Below are 24,567 nucleotides of genomic sequence, written 5' to 3'. Positions count from 1 at the left end.
CGCACCATCCGTTCACGAGATACAGCGCCCTACATCCCCGGCTACCGAAAAGTTTCCACCAGCATCAAAACCATACCTGCATACATGCAGGTAATAAGGAAACGGTACTGCGGGCGTTAGAAGCCCATGAAACGTGTTTTATTTTACCCAGAATTTGGCAATATCAACTTTTTACGGCACTGTTTCAGGCTGTTGCGTTCGTGTGGCTAAATTATTCTCGAAGATCAGCGAAATACAAGGAAACGGAACTGAGATAAGAAAGTAAGGACTAAAATTCAGTTACTGGTGGGTAATAGATAAATATCGATTAATATACATTTTCAGAATAAGGCAAGATTGTAGCGTTGCTGTTGTATTTGGGTGGCTTCTGTTCTCCCAAGATGGGAGCGCCGCATGCAAATGACTCGCGTTTGTTTACGTCTGATAGAAATGACATTTTTGGAACCGCACAAAAATAATCTACACCAGAATGTCAACCCGTTAAACATTTTTCAGGCGCGCTACTCAACGGCTTTCAAAAGAAGCCCCTCCCCCCCCCCCCAACAACTTTCCGTCAAAATGACTACAAATAAATAATGTCTGCCTCTTGCGATTGACATCAGGCCCTCGCTGAATGGATGTCCTGGTCGCAAAACAAAGGCGTTGTATTAATATTAATGAGAGTGTGAAAAAAAGAAAGGAACAAGAATTCCCAATACGGTGGGAGCTCTTACAAATTGAGCAATATACATGTATATACTTGTAACTTTGCTAGCATTGCATTTTTAAACAACTATATCAACATAGCGTGGCATTTTACAATGAAAAGTGCGCAATCGTTGTCGACATGATCCATTTCTTCTATAATATAAAAGTAGTATGGATATTCTAAGGAACGTTAGAACCACATTAACAAGTACATGAACATATGCATATGATATGCATAGGTAGGTCTCATCAATATTCATTCTTTCATTGAACCATTGGGGCTCTTTTAATCGGGAACAAGCCGCAAAATGTAAAAATAAAGCCCGTTTCATATGCATTTGCCGATCACTGAACCGTTCCCTTATGTTCCCATCGATTTTGTTTCACTTTGCTTCATACTTCGTTCCTTTTCCACTTTCGGTACTTTCCTTTTCGTTCCTTTTCGTTCCTATCCGATCTTTTCGTTCCTTTTCCACGTTCGGTACTTTCCTTTTCGTTTCTTTTCGCACTTTCGGTACTTTCCTTTTCGTTCCTTTTCGCTCCTTTCCGTTCCTTTTCGCTCCTTTTCGTTCCTTTTCGTTCCTTTTCGCACTTTCGTTGCTCGTAACCAGACAGAGTAGGTGATAGTTTTCTACCCATAACTACTTTAACATTGTTTGTAAAACTGAAAAAAAGGCGCTACTTTGCCGCACAAGGTAGAATGTGTTGTCCATCTGTGAGCTGTATAATAACAACCTATTTTTATACGGTTGATAGTTGTCTACCCGTAGTGTCAATCTTCGCCAGATAAGATCACATGAGGCTCTAAGACATTTTAATTTTACGTTATAACGTTAAACACTGTTACGTTCCAGTGCTTTATAAACGTCAGCACTGGGAGTCCAGAGCTGAAGTTTTTACAGTAACTGGTCTTCCAGTGCTGAGAAGTTCCAAGCGAAGTCCCAACTTCTAAGTGAATGTCAAATTTACACGCATAGCCTTGGGTCCCAGAAAGGGTAGCCCATTGAGGTAGCCTACTCTCCAAGCGGAGGCTAGGCTCTGGCGGTTTTATAACGTTTCACATCACGTGACAACATGGCGGCGGCGTTGCTCAAAACGATAGACCGAGCAGTTAAATCGTCCTTTTCTATCCGTACAAGTGTGTTCCCACCGGCCAGGTTCGGCAGAAGTGTGGCACGATGTCTCTCCACCACGCCAGCCAAGGCGTCTGTACAGACCACGACCCCCATGCCGGAGGCAGACGGCTTCCCTGGGGTCCACACCCACCAGGATTTGTACGACTTCTCTCTGAGGGAACCCGACACTTTCTGGGGAACACTTGCGAAGTCTCGCATACAGTGGATCAAGTCCTTCGACCGTGTGAGTGACTGTGATATGTCAGCAGGGAAGATAGAGTGGTTTCTTGGAGGCCAGCTCAACGTCTCAGGTGAGAACCTCATTGAACAACGACAGTTCAGCCAGCATGTAACGTAACGTTAATGTTGTACTACTGTACTCGAAAGTTGCACTTCAGTAAGTTTGATCTGTAAACAAAACAGTGCATTGTTAAACACTGTTGGTAGCCTTTGGCGTGGCGATACTGTTTAGTAGTTACTATAAAACTCATTGGATAAATTGTTATTTAAGGTGGTTCTGTCAATTGCAAGAAGATACAGCCTGCTTGAATAGAAGCAGGTACTCTAGTCAGAAATACTGTAAACCCCACCCCTTTCCCTGGTCGTTACCTCATACCCCCTCCCCGTCGCTAGCCCCTTAAGCAAAGTCTTTATTTGTTGCCACGCCCCCAACGTGAGTTAAGGTTTTAGCTGCAAAACTGACTCTAAAAACATATCAATAGCACATCATCATCCTGTCAACCCTAATCTAAATATAGAACTAACCCTGAGGATGATCATATGAATGGTTCAAACTTAAATAAGACATTAAACTTAGCATTATTGAGCAAGACTAATTAACTATTGCTACGCTACGTTAACGTTACTGATTAATTGCTTGACACAAATTCCTGTGCTTCTGGGCTGCTGGGTTTTTGCACTATTCACAGCACAATAGCCACCTCCTTGCCCACAGCAAAGGGAAAATGCTGTGGATATTGACACACTGAGTACAGTACTACTACTAGTATGCCAAATAAACATTTGAGCGATTTTGGCGATTTGGCTATTGACACACCAGGTATGCCAGCCAATCAGAGCTGGTCACATGACTTCTCCGCCATTATTCGTCAGTCTCTGGTCTCCCTCTCAGTGTGTCAGTAGCCAAAAAACAGCTTGGCTATTGACACACTGAGTGTGTCTAAAGCCTCGCTCAAGGAAAAATTCATGTTGTAAGTTGTATAGCCAGCAGGTAAAATAGGCCTGGGCTGTAACTAACGTAAGCTGTGCAATTTGTAATAACGTTAACCGTTGTAGCCACCAAAAGTATTGTAACAGTGGGGTTCAAGGGCTAGCAACTGTTCCGCACCCTTTTGGCATAACAGTTGGTGGGGCTGCGTTGTGATCTGGCAGAACCCAGGATACTGTTTCCCCTTGGCTCTATGCCATGTCTGTTCTAATCTTCTCCTGGGCTTGTCTTTGTTCACATATATCTTCTAGACTTTGAAATACTTTGGTTACCCAGTTGCACTGTTATAACCATAGTTTGGCACAACCTAGTTTCAAACTCAGCTTGATGCACAGTGCGTTACCTACCAGGGCTCGAATTACTACCTGCATTAATGCAGGTAAAATTGGAACTGTGCAGGTATTTCTGGTGTCTACCTGTACCTAATTAACCTGCAAGTATAAAAGAAAAAAATGGTTCCAATTTTATTTTTAGCATGATCCATACCTCCTAAATTCAGAGTGGTGCAGGTAAAATTTGTCTGGTGCAGGTACTTTTTACCGTTACCTGCACCAGTGCAGGTACAAGTATGCAGGAAAAGTATTTCAAGCCCTGCCTACAATTTCCGGACGGAGACATTAGCAGTGAGTGTTGTGCGAGCAGCCTGCCGCAATGTGCACCAGGGATTGAAATCAATGTTGCAACACCAGAACAGGGCTCCAGATAAAGAATGGAATAGTTCAACTATTATATTGTCAAATTTCAAATCTTTTGTTTCAAATTTCAATTTTTATCCACATTTGCTTACTAGTACAAGTTTGTGTCGCTCATATGATATGCACCCTGCCAGAAGGGATTCAGTCCTAAGGACAGGACGCAATCCACTGTTCATTGTACTTCTGAATAAAAGCTATAGGGGAATATCCCTGGTACAATGAACAATGTGTAAATACCGTTTTTTTGTTAATTAAAGCATGCAACCCAATTAAAGTCCCTGATTTGGGACAAGTCACAGACAAAAATGTTGGCACCCCTTCCCCACCGATTTTTATTTGAGCACCTTTTGAACCGGATGAATTCAAATTTATGGTGTTTTCTTCTCTTTTCCCAAGAACTTTTGTACAACGTCCTTGTTTAAATTTGTAAAAGTCCTAGTGCTGCACGCTGGGATTGTCTCTAGAAAGTTGTGAATCATCTGCCACCAGTAACTTCTCAGAGTTAGAGTAGAAAAATGTTGTACATGAAATAAAAGCAATGTGCACAGCTTTGCATGCTTCCATGCTGTAGTGCCACCTAGCTCTACTTGAGGTCCTTTTCCCATTTATCCATGCAATAACCGAGCTCTGACTTTGGCAACAACTTGCAGCACCTTTTGGATTTTGAAAACTTTTAAAAAGTACTGTGCATACTTCAATTGAGAAAATACGACACTAGTACATGTTAACATAGTCTTCTTTGACTATCTCTTTGGTGAGCTAAGGCTGGATTGATTTCACTTTTACATTACTTGTAACTTATTCTACATATACAGATACTATAAGATAGGCATACATCTGTAGGTAGATACCCTGTGCTGTGGTTAGAGGTAATATTGACAATCTTTTTTTTTTTAAATTACAGTTAATACCTTGGACAGACATGTGCAGAAAATGCCAGACAAAGTAGCTCTGATTTGGGAGAGGGATGAGCCAGGAACTGAAGTGAGGATTACGTACAGGTGATTGTTTACTCAACCTTCATCAATCTAAGTTAAACTTATAAGTATAACTAATGTATAAGGCCATGTTGATTTGATTATGGATGACATCCGTGCGTACATCAATTTTCGGCCATTTACGCCAAAAACTATACAGCTCTGCCAATGGTAATCCTTCAAGCTCCTGGCAACAAGGTTTGTAAATTTTTGTGATGTTGAATTTTGAACAACAGATTAGACATGTGATATTATTACCATGACATTTCTAGTGATTTTGAATCTGAATACTAGCATGCCTGGCTTCATTTTGTATGTTTTACTTTGCCTGACTGTTGACAATTCTCCCTTTCCTCTTCTGTTAAGGGAACTCCTCGCCATGACATGTCAGCTGGCTAACACTTTAAGGAGCCATGGAGTAAAGAAGGGAGACAGAGTGTGCATTTACATGCCCAACTCTCCCATAGCTGTGGCAGCCATGCAAGCTTGTGCACGAATCGGAGCCCCACACAGGTAATAACCATGTAGAATGGCCATGTACTCTACCACTGAACATGCAGACAGAATGATGTAGCATCAAGCACATTCCCAACTAGAACAAGGAATTCTTCTTACTAATCTTAGCATGCAGACTGCATTCACCTACATGCAGATTGTTTTTAACCACATGTATATGCAGACTACATTCACCTGCTAGTACATGCAGACTGCATTCACCTTCATGCAGACTGCATTCACCTACATGCAGACTGCGTTCACCTACATGCAGACTGCGTTCACCTACATGCAGACTGCATTCACCTACATGCAGACTGCATTCACCTACATGCAGACTGCATTCACCTACATGCAGACTGCGTTCACCTACATGCAGACTGCGTTCACCTACATGCAGACTGCGTTCACCTACATGCAGACTGCGTTCACCTACACGCAGACTGCGTTCACCTACATGCAGACTGCGTTCACCTACATGCAGACTGCGTTCACCTACATGCAGGCTGCATTCACCTACATGCAGACTGCGTTCACCTACATGCAGACTGCGTTCACCTACATGCAGACTACGTTCACCTACATGCAGACTGCATTCACCTACATGCAGACTGCGTTCACCTACATGCAGACTGCATTCACCTACATGCAGACTGCGTTCACCTACATGCAGACTGCGTTCACCTACATGCAGACTGCATTCACCTACATGCAGACTGCTTTCACCTACATGCAGACTGCGTTCACCTACATGCAGACTGCATTCACCTATATGCAGACTATATTCATGTAGACTGCATTCACATACATGTATATGCAGATATGCATGCATTCACCCATATGCTGGCTGCATTCTCCTATAATAGATGCACAATGCATTCACCTGACAGTGTATGCACATTGGATTCACCTACATGTATATGCATACTGCAGTCGATGTATATAGACTGCATGCAGGTATATAGTATAATCTCCACACAGGTGAATGCAATCTCAGTACAGCCTCAATGGATGTAGACTGTATGGTACACTACCTTGGATTGCCAACTTAATGTTTACTTTGAAAACATGTGCTGAACTTCAATGACAAAAGTCCTTCTTGATTGACAAAACAGGCTTTGGTGGTGCAATGTTTCCATTTTGGTTCATATTTGTGATGAAAGACAAAAATGTAAAAGCTTTACGTCACTGCATGTGAGATTGTTTATGAAATCTTAATTGGGAATGATGTCCCTAAATCCAGCCTTTAACTGTGGATATCCATGATCATATGACAAGCTCAGATTAATGGGAACACCATCTATTGGTAGTCATTGTGTTTAGAAGAGGCCATTCCTTTTTTTCCAGTGTGGTGTTTGCTGGCTTCAGTGCTGATGCCTTGGCAAGCAGGATCCAAGATGGTAGGAATTCTGCTTTTTAGTTGCCTCTCTTGTTTCAGCTCCACTTTGTCACTCAGATTTCTTCAAAATATGTAATGAGTCAGACATTCACTTATTCACATGATTGCTTTGAAATCAGAAGGCATTTCCTATATCTATTCACAGTAGTCTGGAATTACCTACTTCTGAGACAGAATGTATCAATTGATACATGTAAAGCTCTGGTTACTCCCAACTCTTCTCCAATCATTATTGGGAGCAAGTTCCGCTGTTGTTTGCCATTGGTTGGTGTGGTTGACTTCTACTATCATTGAAGCTCAAAGCCACGTCGGGCAGGACAGTATCCAAACAGTTTGTGAGTTAGAGCATACAAATTTAAAGAGAACACATTGGAGTGCAAGCCCAAGAAAACAGGAAGGAAATCGATTGATACTCTGAAGAGATATGAACAGACGAGCAGACAAGAGTGGCGTGGTCTGGTGTGGTTGGATTCAGAAAAGGAGAAATGAACACATGACCACTGACCTACTGTGCCACAGAAATGGGCTGCCTGCGATCCGATTCTTTTGTGGAATTCCACTTGTGATGAGTTATGCAACGTGTGTTTGTAAAACAATATGACCGTCACCTAACCCATGCAGACCCTACCCATGTATTCTATATGTGTAGACACTTCCTTTATCGTGAATAGTTTTTGCATAAAGGGGGGGCACTAAGCACACCAAGAAGGTCAATTCTTCGCAAGATATCAAAGAAAACATGACATGTTTTTCTTAGCGCCTCTGAAATTAGTCAGGCACAATGTATTCAGCCATAGGCTGAGATTGATTAATTTGATTAGAGGGTACTTGGGGAGTTTTATAGAAGACTGAATGCTTCTTGATACGCATAGGTCTAAATGGTTACTCTATCGTATAATGTTACGTACATGTACCATACACTTGTCACTTTCTACAATTGATATCTATCGGAAAATAACAGTCCCATCTGGAGTGAAATGCCCCTTTAAAACAATATCTTTTACTCCTATACCTTTGGTACATTTTGTATAAGCAACAGAAACTGCCAAGGTTAATCTTTGCGTTTAGTTCTGAAGGGCTGATATTTGTTCTTAACCGGCAAAACTGATTTATTTACTTGGATGTAATTCATAAACTGCGGAAGCGACTGTCATGCGAGGATTGGGTTACAGTCCCACAATCGACGCTGTCAACCGCCCTAACTTCAAGGAGAGAGTGCTACCATCATCTGGAAAGATGGAAGGATGCCTACTAATTTATAAACTCAAGACAGTGAGGCCAATATTACAAGTAATAGGGAAAAGTTAGAAAAAGATATTATAATTCCATATACTATGAGATATCTGTACCATTACATGTATATAGTGCATCTAAGTGACATATCTCTTTTGTTTTGTTGAATGTTTAGCCAACTGTGAAACAGTGATCACGACAGATCAGGCTGTGAGAGGAGGGAAAGTGATCGAGCTGAAGAAGACTGTGGATGATGCTGTTGCCAACTGCCCCATGGTGAAGAGGGTACTGGTAGCACAGAGGACTGGCAAAGAAGTTCCAATGAAACACAACCTGGACTTCTCCCTCGAGGAGGTCTGTTGTCAACACAGCTCAACTTTGAATTGCATTTTGATACTTTATCTTGAGTAATTCATTTCTAGGCAGAGTGACCAAATTTAACTTTTGACTTTTAAAGCTGCAAATCATATTGTAAAAAGATGCTTTTTGATAAAATTACGTATTATAAAAATTAATCAACAAAAGCTCTAGGTGTATATCAAAGTGCCATTTAACAGTTATTTATGTATCATTGCAGTGCCCGAAATACTTTTTTCCGTCAGGTTGTCCAAGCAGCAACCTGAGTTGCGCCATCAACATTTCAGATTGCCCCACTTTCAAGTTGTTACTTTCTTCAAATCAGCTACTTATTCATTATCTTTTCTTCGGAATATATGTTTTATGTTATCACAGTGTTCTCACCAGGATTTTTTCACAGCGTCAGGGCAGGGGTTCGGGGGCCGCCGAAGGCCCCCTGGCGGGGTCCAGTGGCAGAGCCCCGTTGGGGGGCCCCAGGGGGGCGAAGCCCCCCGGAAGCTCTTGCATTTTAGGCTATTCAGAAGGCTTATTGTATCAGTTTTTAGGGGCATATCTACGATAATTGTAGCAGTTTGACGTAACGATACTTTGAGTCAAAGCATCAAAGACAACTAAAAACTCATAAACAACAAACTTTACTCAGCTCAACAGTACTCATAAATATTGTCCGGTTTGCCACCAACTTTTTCTAGATAAACAACTTTGACAGTCTCTGTTTCCATCGTATTTTTTTTCATCGTAAACAGAACAAAACACGCAGAAACATGTGCTCGGCACGGCCCGGGGAATCCCCGGCCGACTTTCAAGTTCGCGATCGGCGGACGAATAATGCGTTCACATAAGAGGTGTTGGACGTAAAAACAACAAGAATACCTTTGCTTCCTTTTGATATGAGTTTTGGGCCCGCAAAATCTCCAAAACGGCAGAAATTTTCGGGGTAAAATACGGTAAAATTTGCTCTAAAAATGGCGGTCGTTGCTGTTGTTTATCCTAAACCAATGAGATCGCTAGCTTCCCCTGACGTCACAGAGACGCATCAGATCTCGCGAGAATTTTTTGCGAGATTTTACGATGTTTTCGCCGCCATTACCGCTAGCTGCCTGCATGCACGCACGATGTTTTCGTCATTTCTCAACGCAAATTTCTCGATCTTTGGAAGGTTTTAGATGATTTACAAGTATACTGCAACATAAAAGGGAATGTATACAAGTGCTATTTTTGTGCAAGTCCAAGAAGCGTTTCTTGCCGTTCCGATTTTAACCGGACTTGAACCGAAACTTTTTACAAGTTTTGTGCCGGTTCTCTGTTTACAGTACAGAACGCACGCCGCGCAAGGGGCGGTCCTGGGTGGGGGCTGCGAGATAGCGGTACGCGGGGTGCTATAAAACACCTCCCTTCGAGCTGAAACTTCCTGAAACAGCGGAGGCGCGTGCTTGGCACGTGCTTTCGCGTTTTTACTACGGTATTTTTCCAGTTTTCCCCCATTTTTTTGCCGCTACGCTGGGTGAAAATACAGCGTAGCGGGCTTTTTACAGCGTCATTTTTCCAGCCCACAGCGTATCGGCCCGCTATGCTGAAAAGGCCTGGTGAGAACACTGTATCACAATAAAAAACAACTGAAGGTTATGCATGTAGGTGGGGGAAAAGCAGTGTTCCAACTGCAAAATTTCAGGTTGCAACCTGGGTTTGAAATTAAGTTGCACCCAAGGAAAATGTGGTTGCTTTTTTAAGTGGGCAAGTGGGTATTTCGAGCACTGCATTGATATAATTAAAGGGGAACTAAACCTTTTCTTGTAAAGCATTCTGCAATATTTTAAATACATCAAAAAGTCCAGTTTTTACTTGTTTTACGTTAGTCCATCATAGATTGAACTTCGCGGCGTTTTGTTGTCGAGCCCGGGAAGTACCGCGACCTTTGACCTCTGTGACGTAATCCGACCACCAACCTGCCCCAGCTCGCACGTCCAGCACACATCTTGACTGCTCGGGAACTTATCGTATAAATAGAGTTTTCCAGTCCGGCTTTCTCAATCGAGGACTTGCCAATGTGGACCGTAACTTCTGAACTCTTCATTTAGAGTTTGTTACGACCTCGTCTGTGGCACAAAACGTATTACGAACGTACGAAAATAGGAGTTTTTTTCTTCCCGCGAGTTCGTCCAGCTGAAATGTGGGGAGGGGGCGCAATGCCTTCCTGCGTAGTTTGTAGTAACTCCCGCAAGAAAGGTTTCAACATCGGTCCCGTCCCATTCGACGACGCTGACAGCCTCGATAAGTTCTGGATGTGTCGACGGGGCGACAGAAGTAGCTCCAACGGCGCGCGCGCCGCCCTCCCCAGTCTCATCGGCCGATCTCGCTGGGCGCCTGGGCAGGTAGTTGTACGGAGTTATATTCTGTGGGTCAAACCCCTCGTACTCCTCAAAGCCCTCAAACTCGTTTACTCCCTCCAAGTCGCCGGAATCCATCATTGGGAGAGTAGCGTGGTGACAAAGCCGTGGTATAGCGTATTGGCGTATTTAGCAGTATGGAGGTTGGCGGTCGGAATACGTCACAGAGGTCAAAGGTCGCGGTACTTCCCGGGCTCGACAACAAAACGCCGCGAAGTTCAAATGTTGTGGAAACGCTAATCTATGATGGACTAACGTAAAACAAGTAAAAACTGGACTTTTTGATGTATTTAAAATATTGCAGAATGCTTTACAAAAAAAGGTTTAGTTCCCCTTTAAGGGTTAATGACCTGCCATGAGGTGCATATGGTGTCACAATGCCTGGTCATTCGTTATAACCGCCAAATAAATTCATTTGGTGGATATTATGGATTACGTGATATTTTATGGATTACATCTCACCCGGTGGATTTATTCGTCTGTTATGACACCATATGCACCGAGGAATAGGCAGGTCATTATTAACAACATTATAATATACCTACACAAAATGACTAGCTCCCAGCTCGTGCTACTTCACCCAGTTTTCCCCAGTCAATTTGGACTGACCCCCGCCTGTCAGCTGCATCTCCCCCAGCTTCCCTGGACTCGAAAAATGAGTCTTAATCTGTCTCTAAGGTTTCTTGGATGAAAAACTGCAGCATTCAGTCCACATATCATTTCAAAGATGGCGGGCAAAGAATGTCGTCAAAAAATGTGGATTGTTTCTGACTTACAGTGGGGGTGGAAAAGCTTTTGTTTTCAGTTGTTTCATTTGAATTGGACTTTTATTGAAATAACTCTTATCTTTTTATGTTTTTTATATTGATTTGTTTCAATCCTTTTGATTCACATCATTCATTCTGATTGGTCAATTTCTGTGTATTGTTCTTTCCTATTGGGTTAGGTGCCTAGTCAAATGAACAAAACTTTTGAAATAAAATTCCATGTGTTATGGCATCATTACGTCTAACATGAAATGAAATGGGCCTCCCATTTGTTTGTCGCCTAGCTATATGATCATATGCATTACTTTTGTGAATTCTTCGATCAGTCAGAATATGTCAGGGTCTTATAAAACATTGAAAGTTGTTGCATTCATTGGTCAATGTATGACTACAACATTCCTCCATATTGCTCTACCATTGCATGATAGAATGCCTAGATTTTTGTCAAAATTCCCTTTTCTTGTAGGATATGTGCAGGCAGTCCACAGAGTGTACCCCAGAGATAATGGACAGTGAGGACCCTCTGTTCATGTTGTATACGTCCGGCAGCACAGGCAAACCCAAGGGGATCCTCCATACACAGGCAGGGTACCTGCTGTATGCAACCATGACCTCCAAGGTACATGTATATACAGTCCTGCCTGTTATTACATCATGACACCTGTACATAGTATTGACAGAGGTTAATGTTGTTTGGGGTAAAACATAGGCCAAATGTAGAGATGGTAGACTTCATCCCTTCATCCATATGCACACACACACACACACACACAGAGTAAAAGTCATACACCACACACACACACAAACACAGTAACAGTCATACACCACACACACACACACACACACACCACACACACACACACACAGTAACAGTCATACACCGCACACAAACACAACACACACAGTAACAGTCATACACCACACACACATACACACCACACATACACACACACACACAGTAACAGTCATACACCGCACACACATACACACACACACACACAGTAACAGTCATACACCACACACACATACACACCATACACATACACACACAGTAACAGTAACAGTCATACACCACACACACATACACACACACCACACAAACACACACACACAGTAACAGTCATACACCACACACACACACACAGTAACAGTCATATACAACAATGTACCACACACATCACACATACACACTCATACCCACACACACACACACACTTACCTGAAGAAAATAGTGACACTGAGTTGTTAACAGGATTCATGTTTCTTTTGTTCAGAGGGACAAAAAAGTGACCACTAATTATAATGACATGGCCAGGTGGTCCTTAAAGTCTTGTTCCTGTTACAGTGTCTAAAATATAACTTTGCCAAATTTTTGGTCAATTAGAAATGATTTTAGCAGCCCCATTATTATAAGGGATTTGAGACTGAATGCAGCTATAGTGTAGGACTTTCCAAAGACTATAGAAAACTGATGCAGAATACAGTGACTGATGATGATGACAAAAGCTTGTTTATTACTGACAGGATTTGACTAATCTTACGATATTGTTGCCAACTGACTTGTAGGTCCATTTCGCTACAAAGAAATCTTTGTTTGGTGGAGTATCTGACTTCCATTGACATTTTAGATTCCTATCTTCATGTAAACTTCCCTAACTGCCTTTACGTTTGACTTTGGAACTTGGAAGAAATGACTATTAACTCTACTACTTCCTTCTTGTTATATTCTTGGACTAGTAAGCTCCACCATGTGGATACCTACTGATATAGTGTGTTCATTTACTAATCGTTCCAATATCTGTTCCACTAACTTTTTTGCAGGTCCGTTTTTTTAACCATTCCAAGAAGACAAAGCGTTTTTCTACCGGGTACAATGTACCGATCCCCACTTATGATTCATGTAGGTGGGTGCCAGTAAAGGTTTGAATGTGTGATACAAAGTTCATTGTTTTTCTTTGCTAGTTTGCCTTTGACATCCGTGAAGATGACATATTCAGCTGTGTGGCAGACATAGGCTGGATCACTGGTCACAGCTATGTTGTATACGGCCCTCTGAGTAATGGTGCCACCACTGTGCTCTTCGAAAGCATACCTACTTATCCCAATCCAGGTGTGTGATACTTATCTCACTTGGATGTTTTTTGTGTGTTTTTTTTAGCAAATCTATTTTTATCCTAAAACTGGAAAACCGATGTTACCGATTAAGAGAGTAGAAATTCAATATTGATTTAGACTTAATCCAGTTTGATTCAGGCAATCAGTTTTACCTTATTTGACCTGATGACCTAATAAGATATATGTATAGGAATGTGTGTGTGTATGTGTTTGTGTATGTATGTAAGTATGGATATAACGTTACGCAGCGGTGGGCCTGTGGCCGTCCCTTGTTTCTCTTTCCTGAGATGAGTTCTTCGTAGAGAACATCTTCATTATGTAATATATAAACTGGACATCCACAGCTGCATTTCAAAGATGTCTGCAAGAGGGACTTCAGTGCTCCTGATATTAACACAGAGCACTGGGAGAACATTGCAAATGATACATCCAGCTGGAGATGCACTGTTCGGGCAATACATGGCAGAAGAAAAGCGGATCCTGAGAAAAGAACTTTGCAACGGACCTGAGTCAGCTTACAGATGTGCCCCGTGTGGCAGAGACTGCCTTTCTCGTATAGGACTGTTTAGCCATAGTCAAAGTTGTGGGGCTGATAGCAATTAGGATATTTACCATGGTCAACATTGACCAAAGGAAGCCATAGATATATACATTCATGGTTAAGTTTGGGCTTTCAGATTTTTGGGACTCTGTTCTTGGATGTTATACAGATGGAAATCAGGTCTAGTGAACTGGTGTCCACCCCTACTTTAGTAGTACATTGTACATTCAATTTGTATTGATTTTGATAGTATTATCTTTATTTCTTCAGGTAGGTACTGGGAGATGGTGGAGAGACTGAAAATCAACCAGTTCTACCTGGCCCCCACTGCTGTCCGACTGCTGCTCAAGTTTGATGAGTCCTGGGTGAAGAAGTATGACAGGTCCACACTCAGGAAATTGGGGTGTGGTAAGTTCAGTACAACACAACTACTTAAGGTCTCATTTATGTATTACTCTGAGCCAGAGCCCTAAAAGAGTACTGGCACAAAAAAGAAACGGCTGCACATGTTTTTACCAGTGGGAAATTCCCTTTTAGCCCGCCTAACTGGCCTCTATAAAGAAGGTAGATGTTTTTTGAAGGTACATAATTTGTGTCATCACTATATACTACATGTTGCAGTAATATGACGACACTGACTTCATTTATTATACAGGCAGTCATCTTGCATTTTGACCAATGACATAATGAAATTAGCATAGCATGAATTATGAAAAAAATTGTATAATTGATGTAAGAATACAAGCATATTTTACCAAGAAAACCTTATAAATCCCATTGTTTTAATAGACATAGGCAAATTTTGAAAGAATATGCCTGTGACAATTTTGTTGCCAACTTACTTTATTCCCTTCTGGAGTTCAGCTGATCAAGACCTATGTGTGTGTTCCAGTTGGAGAGCCACTGAATGTTGAGGCAGGTGACTGGTACAGCCAGGTGGTGGGGGAGGGCAGGTGTGATCTGGTGGACACCTGGTGGCAAACAGGTAACTTCAAATTCCTACCACAGACATGGTCCTTCAGAAGTTGTGGATTTTTCGACCAGGGTAATGATAGCCTCCCTTATTGCAGACTCACGCTGGCTGATTTCTCTTCGCTACTCTTTTCTTACTCTCTTCTCACTGTCACCTAGCAGGACAAAATCCTTTTTTTTTTATTATTCTAGCAGGGCTCGAAATACCACCTGCATTTGCAGGTTACTGCAGGTAAAATTGGAGCTGTGCAGGTATTTCTGGTGTCTACCTGCACCTAACCTGCACTGGTCCATGTAACGCAAGGTTACCAGTTTACAGTCGATTTATTAACAACGCAGTTTTATGGAAAACGCGCAGGCAGAAATGGAAGATATCTTAGTCGGTCTGCATCAATCTTTGTGTGGCATCATATTTCTTCTGTTGGATTTATCGCCGTGCGAGCTTCTTTAAAAAACAAGTCTGCAGCCAAGAATTCTTTCAGGGTGACCAGTTTACGGTCAGTTGAGTATTCTCTCTGGGGTTATTTTTCTAAAGGCCATATAATTGATCATTTCCCATAAAAAGTTCCCCAAGTAGTCCACTGAGATAACACAATGGATAAATGTTTACATCAATGCCATGCCGTGCACTTTGCATCGCTGCTAAACTTACCGGTAAGTCATCTTTGCCTCAACAGAATGCCCCCCCTAGCGCCATGGTGTTCCACAACTTGCCCAATGGTACCCATGACATCGGCGACGCATTTATATGTTTTTATTGATTGTACAGATAGTTATTGGCCTTGAAACGCATTCAGTTAACATATGGCTTCCTCATGCCGCGCCCTCCCCACATGAATTTGGCTAAAACAGCGCCCCTTAGCGATTTTGCCCTGCTCTCCAGTGCACAAGCTTGAACTGCACAGGCACGTGATGCAACATGGCGTTCAAAAACTACCGGCTCGGCGGCGACAGTCACTTGTTTTCATGTAGTTTTTAAGACTTCCTTTGGATAACATACATAAAATCACCATGGATTCTTGAGATAAGAACTGCAGGTTTGGTTTCAGATGATGTTGCAATTGTTATAGAGTTTGTAGGATTTAGAAAGAGCGGACAAAGTTAGCGGTTGAGAATTACGATTAAAACCGGGCCATCTGTAACTGTGTTCTACGATCCCATGCATCAATTTGAATTGTTGTCAGGCTTTTCAAACGTTTAGTCGACTGCTTTGCTGGATGCAAACATTATCATAAATAAGATATATGCCCATAGATACTATAGACGTACTCCTTGCCTACTTAAGAGAATTTTCTTTTTCACAATTCACCTCGAAGTTTGCACCTGCCCATAACTGACCGTAAACTGGTCCTGCACGTAAACTGGTAACCTTAAGCTTGCGTTACTGGGTTTTATACATAGATACCCTATGGTGTAGGTGCTTGTGGATTGTTATTAGCTGCATTGACTGTTACCACCTATTAAGTATAAGATAATGGTTCCTGAACAATTTCAGTATGATCCATACTTCCTAAATTCAGAGTGGTGCAGGTATAATTTGTCTGGTGCAGGTACATGTAATTTCCAATGCCACCTGCACCAGTGCAGGTATGCAGAAAAAAAGATTTTGAGCCTGTCTAGTGAATTTCCTTTGTCTTGCCGTAATCTTCTCAGAAATGAATATGTAGGTCTTAATTTTGTACCAATTTACAGGATCATATTCATGCAAGGTTAGTGTTGACAAGGTCATGACATGTTGTTGTCACAAGACCATGAAATAAATATAGTGCCAAAAATCATATTGACAGGCACAGTCTTTCCCTTTTACTAAATGATATTCTTCAACATGTATTTCTGGCATGTCGCTCCCAAACAATCTGAAAGGCCACTTTTAATTTAATTTTCAACATCTTAAAACCCCTCTTGCAGGAGGCATGCTGTATGTTCTAAACAACACCATTTGCAATGATTGTTTCTTCTCCATTTGTTACATTTTCCTAAGGCCTGGATCACACAAGGAAAATTTCTGGTCGTACGCCATATAAGTCGGCCATCTTTGGCATACAAGTGCTTTGTGTGAACACATTCACGGTGTTGGGTAACGGATATTTTATGACCCGGGGGTACGTCATCCTCAGAGTGGACGTACAACCGCTATCGGCCACCCGGCGGAAGGTCTGCAAGGCTCTTTTCTTTTGTGAACTAACACGCCAGTTGAGGGACCAGGGGTACATGCAGATGGAGAAACAAGTCACAGGAAAATCATGGACCACAGCGGCAGAAGAACTACATCATGGGAGCTCTTCAACATCACAGGCTCCTTCCTGAGCATTGGACATGCCACGGCACCGGTTTGTTACAATGTGGGATGCAGCAGGGCTGCAGCTGGAGTCCCGGGTCTGTGCCTATGAACAGAAAGCAAAAGTTTTTTGGATTTTTTTTAATGAAAATATTATTAACATCATTATCGTACGACCAGAAATTTTCCTCGTGTGAGCCAGGACTAAACCACCTCTAGTTGATGACATGCAAGCCTTCCTTTTGATATTGCAATTATAGCACTGCTCAGTTCAGTTCATCCTCTGAGAGGTAATATCAGGATACTACTGAGTTCAATTTGACATCTTGGTTCAATTATTTCATACTTATTTTCCTTGATTGTTTACAGAAACTGGAGGCATTATGATCACACCCAGACCCTCCCAGCCTGGCGCTGAAATCCTACATGGTCCCATGAGACCCTTCTTTGGAATTGAACCTGTGCTGTTCAATGATGAGGTATTGTTGATTTTTCAATCAAAGAAAAAGGCTGTGTTTGACTTTCATGGTTTCTGCAGTGACCTTTGCCCATTGTTCTGCTGTCTTCCAATGTGTTTTGGCTACTGTTTTTATCCGACATTGTGTCTGTTGTTTTTGAGTGATTAGCATAATACTGAGTAGTCTTATATCTTTGCAAAGCCTGTAAGATATTTTCCTTTAAAATGATACCTTATTATTTTGTTATGATGCAACAAGCAGTTTTTGGTGAGTCATGTCCAATAAGGAGGCAAAATTCACCTGCTAACTTCAACATTGTATTAGGGGCTTATAATTCGGCATGCTTGTCTGCTGACTCACTTTCACTGTCAGCTCTCATTTGGGAATGTAGGATTGAGACAAATTTTTTTATTATTTTCAAGGGTAAATATCATTATTACAGGCTTTCCAATATAATGATAACGAATAACAAAAGTTATCAAATTTCCAAATTTTTTGCGCCAAGCAGGTTTCCTAACCTTGTATCGATAGATGCTTGCTCAGCCATGATTGTGAATGATTAAAATACTGCCCCTTTGTGATTACAAATGACCTGCTGTCTGCTGTTGTTTGTTGCTGCCACTGATGCTCCACATGCATGTAGCCAGGACCTGACCAGGTGAAACTTGTCAACAATGTTCTTATTCATTAATTATAAAAGGGTATTCTACTCTAGAAGGGAGTGTTTTTTTCTGATAGATATCAATTTTAGGAAGACGTAAGTTCATACTACTTCACAATATACGATAGCCTATAGTCCCAAATGCTGTGCAGTTTTCAGTGAGGCTATAATGGAAATGATATCTGATCTTGCAGAAAAATCTACGTGTATCCCAGAAAGAAAGACATTATAATTAAAGAATATCAATGTTCAAGATATATTATATATACTCTAAGACCTCAAAGTGAAAAGAATAACTGACTGACTAATGATGTAGCTTATGGATTATTGACACCTGCAACTTTCTTTTTTCTATCTGAAGGGAAAGGAGCTGACTGGCAAGGACGTGTCAGGTGCGCTGTGTGTCAGGAAACCCTGGCCAGGCATCGCACGGACAATCTTTGGAGACCATGAGAGATATCTAGACACATACTTCAGACCCTATCCAGGTAATGAGAATTGTATGGATATGTTTCAGATTTCTGCTATTTTCATTTTCAACACTTAAGGGGGATGCCCAAACTTTACACTTTTCTAATAACAAACATGAGTTGGATTTTTTTCCTCTGGTTTTACAGAGGCGGCGGCAGCAAATTTCGTTGGGGGGGGGGGTGAATTTTTACTGACAGAATTTTGCGCTATTCGGCACTACCCGTCGCACTGGAGGTGCGAGCATTCTAGGGGTGGTCCGGGGGGCATGCTCCCCCAGGAAAATTTGGAATCTTGACCCTCTAAAACTTCATTTCCTGCATTTTGATGGGAAAAATTTTGCTGCCAGACTAAGCTAACTTTGATGACAATTCTGTTACAAAGACACATGGTTATAGCGAGGGCGATGCCCCCAAAATATATTCACTATTTCGAGTGCCAAAGGTGCAAGCTGTCGCAAGGTTGGTCTGGGGAAATTTTAAAATCTGCACCCTCTCAAACGCCATTTTCTGTATGTTGAGGGACAAGTTTTGCAGAGGGACTATGCTAAATGTAATGCTATTTTTGTCAAAGAAAGAGATGTATGAGGGCGATGACCTATCCTCAACAAATTTTCACCATGTAGTTGTGAGCGCCGGAGGCACAAGTCATCGCTAGGGGGGTCCAGAGAAAATTTTGAAATCTTGACCGCCTGAAATGTCCTTTCCTGCATTTGAGGGCCACATTCTGCTAGTAAACTAAGCTAAAATTAGTAAAAATTTCTATTAGTTTAAAAGGTTTGTGAGAGCGACGCTCCCGCAACATATTGTCCTGTGCCGACATGGGCGAAGACGCGAGCCGTCACAAGGGAACTTTGGCAAAATTTTGAAATCGGGACTCTCTGAAACGTCACTTCTTGCGTTTTCAGGCGTAAATTTTCCGTTAGACTAGCTTGATTTAATGAAATTTCCATCATCAAAAAAATACACAAGGTTTCAGCTTGATTTTTGTGATCCTCCCCCTAGCAACTAACCGACCAGTTTCAATGTCCCGGTGATAGTGACCTACACTCAACTCTAGGAGCAGAAAAGGTAGCACACATACAGTCAAACCTGTCTATAGTGGCCACTCAAGGGACCGGACAAATGTGGCCACTATAGACAGGTGGCCTCTGTATAGAGGTGGCAACTTGTAGATAAAATACCCAAGGGACCGACAAAAAGTGGCCACTATGGGCAGGTGGCCCCTCTGTAGAGGTGGCTCCTAATACAGGTTTGACTGTACAGTCAAACCTGTCTATAGTGGCCACTCAAGGGACCGGACAAATGTGGCCACTATAGATAGGTGGCCTCTGTATAGAGGTGGCAACTTGTAGATAAAATACCCAAGGGACCGACAAAAAGTGGCCACTATGGGCAGGTGGCCCCTCTGTAGAGGTGGCCCCTAATACAGGTTTGACTGTATAAAAGAGGGTTCTGCAGTTGTGTTGTTTCTCAACGGATGACAGTTTACTGCTAATACAGTCAAACCTGTCTATAGTGGCCACTCAAGGGACCGGACAAATGTGGCCACTATAGACAGGTGGCCTCTGTATAGAGGTGGCAACTTGTAGATAAAATACCCAAGGGACTGACAAAAAGTGGCCACTATGGGCAGGTGGCCCCTCTGTAGAGGTGGCCCCTAATACAGGTTTGACTGTACATATTGTTCATTTGTGAAGACATGTTTTGCGACCAAGCGTTTGGCTGAGGTTGCCCACTGAGTGTTCTGATCTTCTATCACAGGGACATACTTCTCAGGGGATGGAGCTCACAGGGATCACAAGGGTTACTATCACATCACTGGACGCATGGATGATGTCATTAACATCAGTGGACACAGGATTGGCACAGCAGAGATTGAGGATGCCATGGTAAGGACATTATAGTGTAGTATCATTATCGACCAGTCACAAGTCCCCATTGGTAATGATCACCTGATGTGACAGTCATAGAAGTGCCACAAGGGGTTAATAATGAATCTCCAGCAGTCAGTTATTGGTTACTTGATATGTGTCTCTCCGTCTGATTGGCCAATGTCCTGTGTATCTCTCATTCTGATTTGTCATTGATTATTTTTGATGATTTAAGTTCGCGGTAGCATCATGCATTGAAGTCTTTTACTGCCATGATGGAAAATGTTTGCAGTGGTTTTAAGTTCACGATGAAGCGGCCACTGCGAAAACCACGAACATTTAACCACCGCGGAAGTTTCTGCATTTCCAGTATTCCCTACAGAAGTATTGGAAGGCCCAATGTTTACATTTTTTTCAGGATGAACATCATGATGTAGCTGAAACAGCTGTCATCGGAACTCCACATGAAGTAAAAGGAGAAGGTAAGGGCCATTGATTCTTTACATACCAGTATCTTTTTCTCTACTCAAAATAACATTGATACAATGCAGAACCTACACTTCAATTTTCAAACTTAAATTGTACATGATTGTATTATAATTCATGTTTTTGACACCAATAGACTCCTCTCCTAACTCGAGCACCATTTTGAATTTGCTGTTGTAAGAGCATAATGCGCATGGTGGGAATGTGCATGATTTGGTTCATGAGTGGTAAGAAGTAGACATTCCCGCCAAATTGTGCTCTCGTCAGAGCAGATTCAAAATGACTCCAGAGTCACTCTGTTGTTCCAGCCTGTAGAATTGCTGTAACATTGTATCAAGACTTACATTTTCCTAAAACAGTTTTGTTAAAAAAAAGTCCTTTCCTTCCTCCCCTAGTACCATATGCATTTGTGATCTTGAAAGAAGGAGTTCGACGTGATGAGGAAGACATAGCCAAGGAGCTGAAGGATCTGGTGAGGAAAACCATCGCAGCATATGCAGTTCCTGATACCATTTTGGTAAGAGTTATGTAACACTCATAGTGATGACTCACTATTTACTACTCACTCAAATTTCATGAAATGTCTATACTTATGACATCTTTGTTGTGGCATGTACATAGTTGTGCAAAATATACAATAACGCTCTTCATTATTGTATGTTAGGCCACACTGACTTAATCTTATGGATGACATCCTCTGGAGACCCCAAAGCTAATCCAGCAAAAAAAATGCTGCTAAACCACAGTACTAAATATCAGTCCATTCTTTCTCATGCTTGATTTTGTCCTATGCTTACCTGTAGTAAGACTGTAAGAGACAATCAGAGCCATTTCCAAATGTTTTTTTGGTGCCATTCTTGTGGCCCCATGCCCTGACCATGTGCCCCTTACCCTGGAGACCAGATCTTCTGAAAAGCATAAAATTCTTATTAACCAGGGATGCTCTTTGCGTAAATCAATGTGTGCGCAGATGTAATGGGATAAGATTAAGTCAGTGTAGCCTTATTGATACAATTGTGAAGAGTTATCTGGGTCCACCATGCAGAATCCCTAGCATAAATACACTTGCGAAGAAGATGCAGTGGAATAACAAAATTCTTTGGATTCAACACCAAGACTAATATCAAGTTGACCTCACTTTCAACTAAAGCAATAGAAATTCTTATTTCAGATCACACCTGGCTTACCTAAGACCAGATCTGGGAAGATCATGAGACGAATCTTGCGCAAGATCTCCACAGACAAAGAAGAGGAGTTGGGAGATGTGTCCACCCTGGCAGAGCCCAGTGTTGTAGATGCCATCGTCCAAAGTCACAAGGCATACAAGCAAAGGATCAGAAGCTAACTTTTGACCAAAACTATATAAAAAACTTGAATTTATACAGAATGACTTTTTTATCATCAATTTTTATCCCTGCCAAAGGATTCCTGAATATATTTTTACAGATAAGGACTTGGCTACATTTGTCATGTGATGGTTTTACTACATCTGTCACGACACATCCTGCAGTTACAAAATTGCACATCATATGCATTTTGGTGTAGATGATTGTCATACTATCATATAAATATGTACATATAATGCCAAGCTAACACATGAATTATACTAAATGCTAAGTGAGTTTAAATTTTCGCTTCTTTGTGATGGCGAAAATGTACTATGTTTTATTATATAGCCAGACCGAGCAATGTGTTTAATACTATAGATTTCTACTAGGTGTATAACAGAAATGTATAATCAATCCGGCAAAGGGTCCAATCCTAAGAGTTCTCAATCAAACAATCAGAATAACACCCAGAAGGGAGGACTGATCACACCCAGTAGGGAGGAATGATCATGAATACAGTAGAGTAGAGGAAATTTTGAAAAGATTTGACAAGCCATATCTTCTGTGGAAATTTTAGTTTCAAATTGAAATCTGTCGTCTCTTTGATGTAACAAAAGTACACAATTTTATGCATTTCTCAAAAATTAGACAAATGAATTTACAAGTATTATAGTATCAAAGGACATACAGGAATTTATGTCTCATATGGGTTTAAATACTTTGGACAGGCTATATAATAATAACTTAATGACTCGCCTTTTCCTTGGTGTGCATTTGTATATTGTGTTGTAATTATAAGGCCTGGTCATATGCTATAAGTTAAACTTATATTATAGTTATAAATCCACCTTGTTTGCTTCGCTCACTCAATCAATGGACTTATTCAGTGGTTACATGTACCAGGTGTAGCAAATGTCCAGGCCTTGTAACACCATATATGCTCGTGGGTCATTAACCCCAAATTATTATAAGCAAAGGTTTGTCTAAACAAATTAGAATTGTGAATTTCTCTGTATCAGACAGAAGCTTTCGGGCTTATTCATAATTCGAGCTAACCCCAAACCACCTGACAGCTGGTATGTTTGTAGTCAAATGAAGACCCACATACCCAGGGAAATCTATTTGATTATCATAAGCTTGGAAGGAGTATAAAAAATGAAACTCCTCTGACGGCTAAACTCCTTCCCAAGCTTACGATACTATCTTTGGCAAGATCAAGTTCTGCTTGGAGATCAGGTACTAGGTGAGCAGACTTGCCTGGTTTTTGGCATGCGGGAGATGCAGGTTCAAAGAAGAATTCATACATGACAGGTTTTCCACTGCATTTGTTGCATGCGTGACAGTTGCATACCTGCCCAGGAGAAGAATGAGATTAAGAAGAAAGCAGCTCAGGCACTCACGTAGAGGGAGCTTGTACCACTTGTTTATATGGCCCTACTACAAAGTCTGCTTTACATGCTCATCCTGCCCGCTAACAAAGTAATGCTATGCAGTGGCTCTCCCTTCCAAAACAACTGTACTCTAATTTTCTTTTGGCCACTAGGGCTGTTTTTACCGAGGTATTCGGAATAAAACAGGAGGTTCTATTTGTTTGATATGGCATTCTAGGGGAATGGTCCATTGTGAACATCGCCTAACTTAATCTCCTAAATTGTATAAAGATGAAATGTACCAGATCAATCTGCTAATGCTGGATTTGGCTAAACAGAAAGAAACTTCAAGGATAAAATTTTTCTGCTTTCTATTCATGTCACAACAGATAGGGAACTCGACTGTATTTTCCTTCATAATGTGTGTGCTTCCCCGTAATGTAAATAAATCAGACTTAACACTTCGAGGGCCTCATATCTTCATTTAATAGTTTGATTATGATCATGAAATAATCTATGCTTGGACATGTACACGTTTAACCCTATTCAGGCCGGGTCGGTCGGGGGGGTGGGGGTTGGGTGCTGGCTTTTGAGGCCCGCGCTTACTTTGATGTCCTATGACGCCAGAACGGCTTACGCTAGAGCCACCAAATTTGGTGAGTTTTCCTAATAGAAAG

The 24,567-nt window shown here is 41.5% G+C and overlaps 1 protein-coding gene across 2 annotated transcripts; it reads left to right on the top strand.

Annotated features, from left to right (window-relative positions):
* The first annotated feature begins 1,750 nt into the window (after nt 1-1,750).
* Nucleotides 1,751-24,350, top strand: LOC118421444 (acetyl-coenzyme A synthetase 2-like, mitochondrial). 2 transcript variants are annotated; one of them, XM_035828737.1, is made up of 16 exons: nt 1,751-2,113; nt 4,630-4,726; nt 5,069-5,215; nt 6,545-6,597; nt 8,005-8,183; nt 11,807-11,959; nt 13,303-13,450; nt 14,267-14,404; nt 14,889-14,981; nt 17,616-17,725; nt 18,348-18,362; nt 18,727-18,853; nt 20,597-20,724; nt 21,125-21,188; nt 21,588-21,709; nt 22,364-24,350. In XM_035828737.1, exons 1-16 carry the CDS (start codon nt 1,762-1,764, stop codon nt 22,535-22,537), a joined length of 2,100 nt encoding a protein of 699 aa, XP_035684630.1. In that variant the 5' UTR covers nt 1,751-1,761; the 3' UTR covers nt 22,538-24,350. The 2 variants fall into 2 exon arrangements, with proteins under 2 accessions (XP_035684630.1, XP_035684638.1); XM_035828745.1 differs by lacking the exon at nt 18,348-18,362.
* Nucleotides 24,351-24,567: the final 217 nt, after the last annotated feature.

This window comes from Branchiostoma floridae, chromosome 1 (genome assembly GCF_000003815.2).
Source record: "Branchiostoma floridae strain S238N-H82 chromosome 1, Bfl_VNyyK, whole genome shotgun sequence".
In the NCBI taxonomy this organism is placed as follows: Eukaryota; Metazoa; Chordata; class Leptocardii; order Amphioxiformes; family Branchiostomatidae; genus Branchiostoma; species Branchiostoma floridae.
The sequence above is the reverse complement of the archived record's forward strand: the minus strand, read 5'-3'. Positions and strand labels throughout refer to the sequence as shown.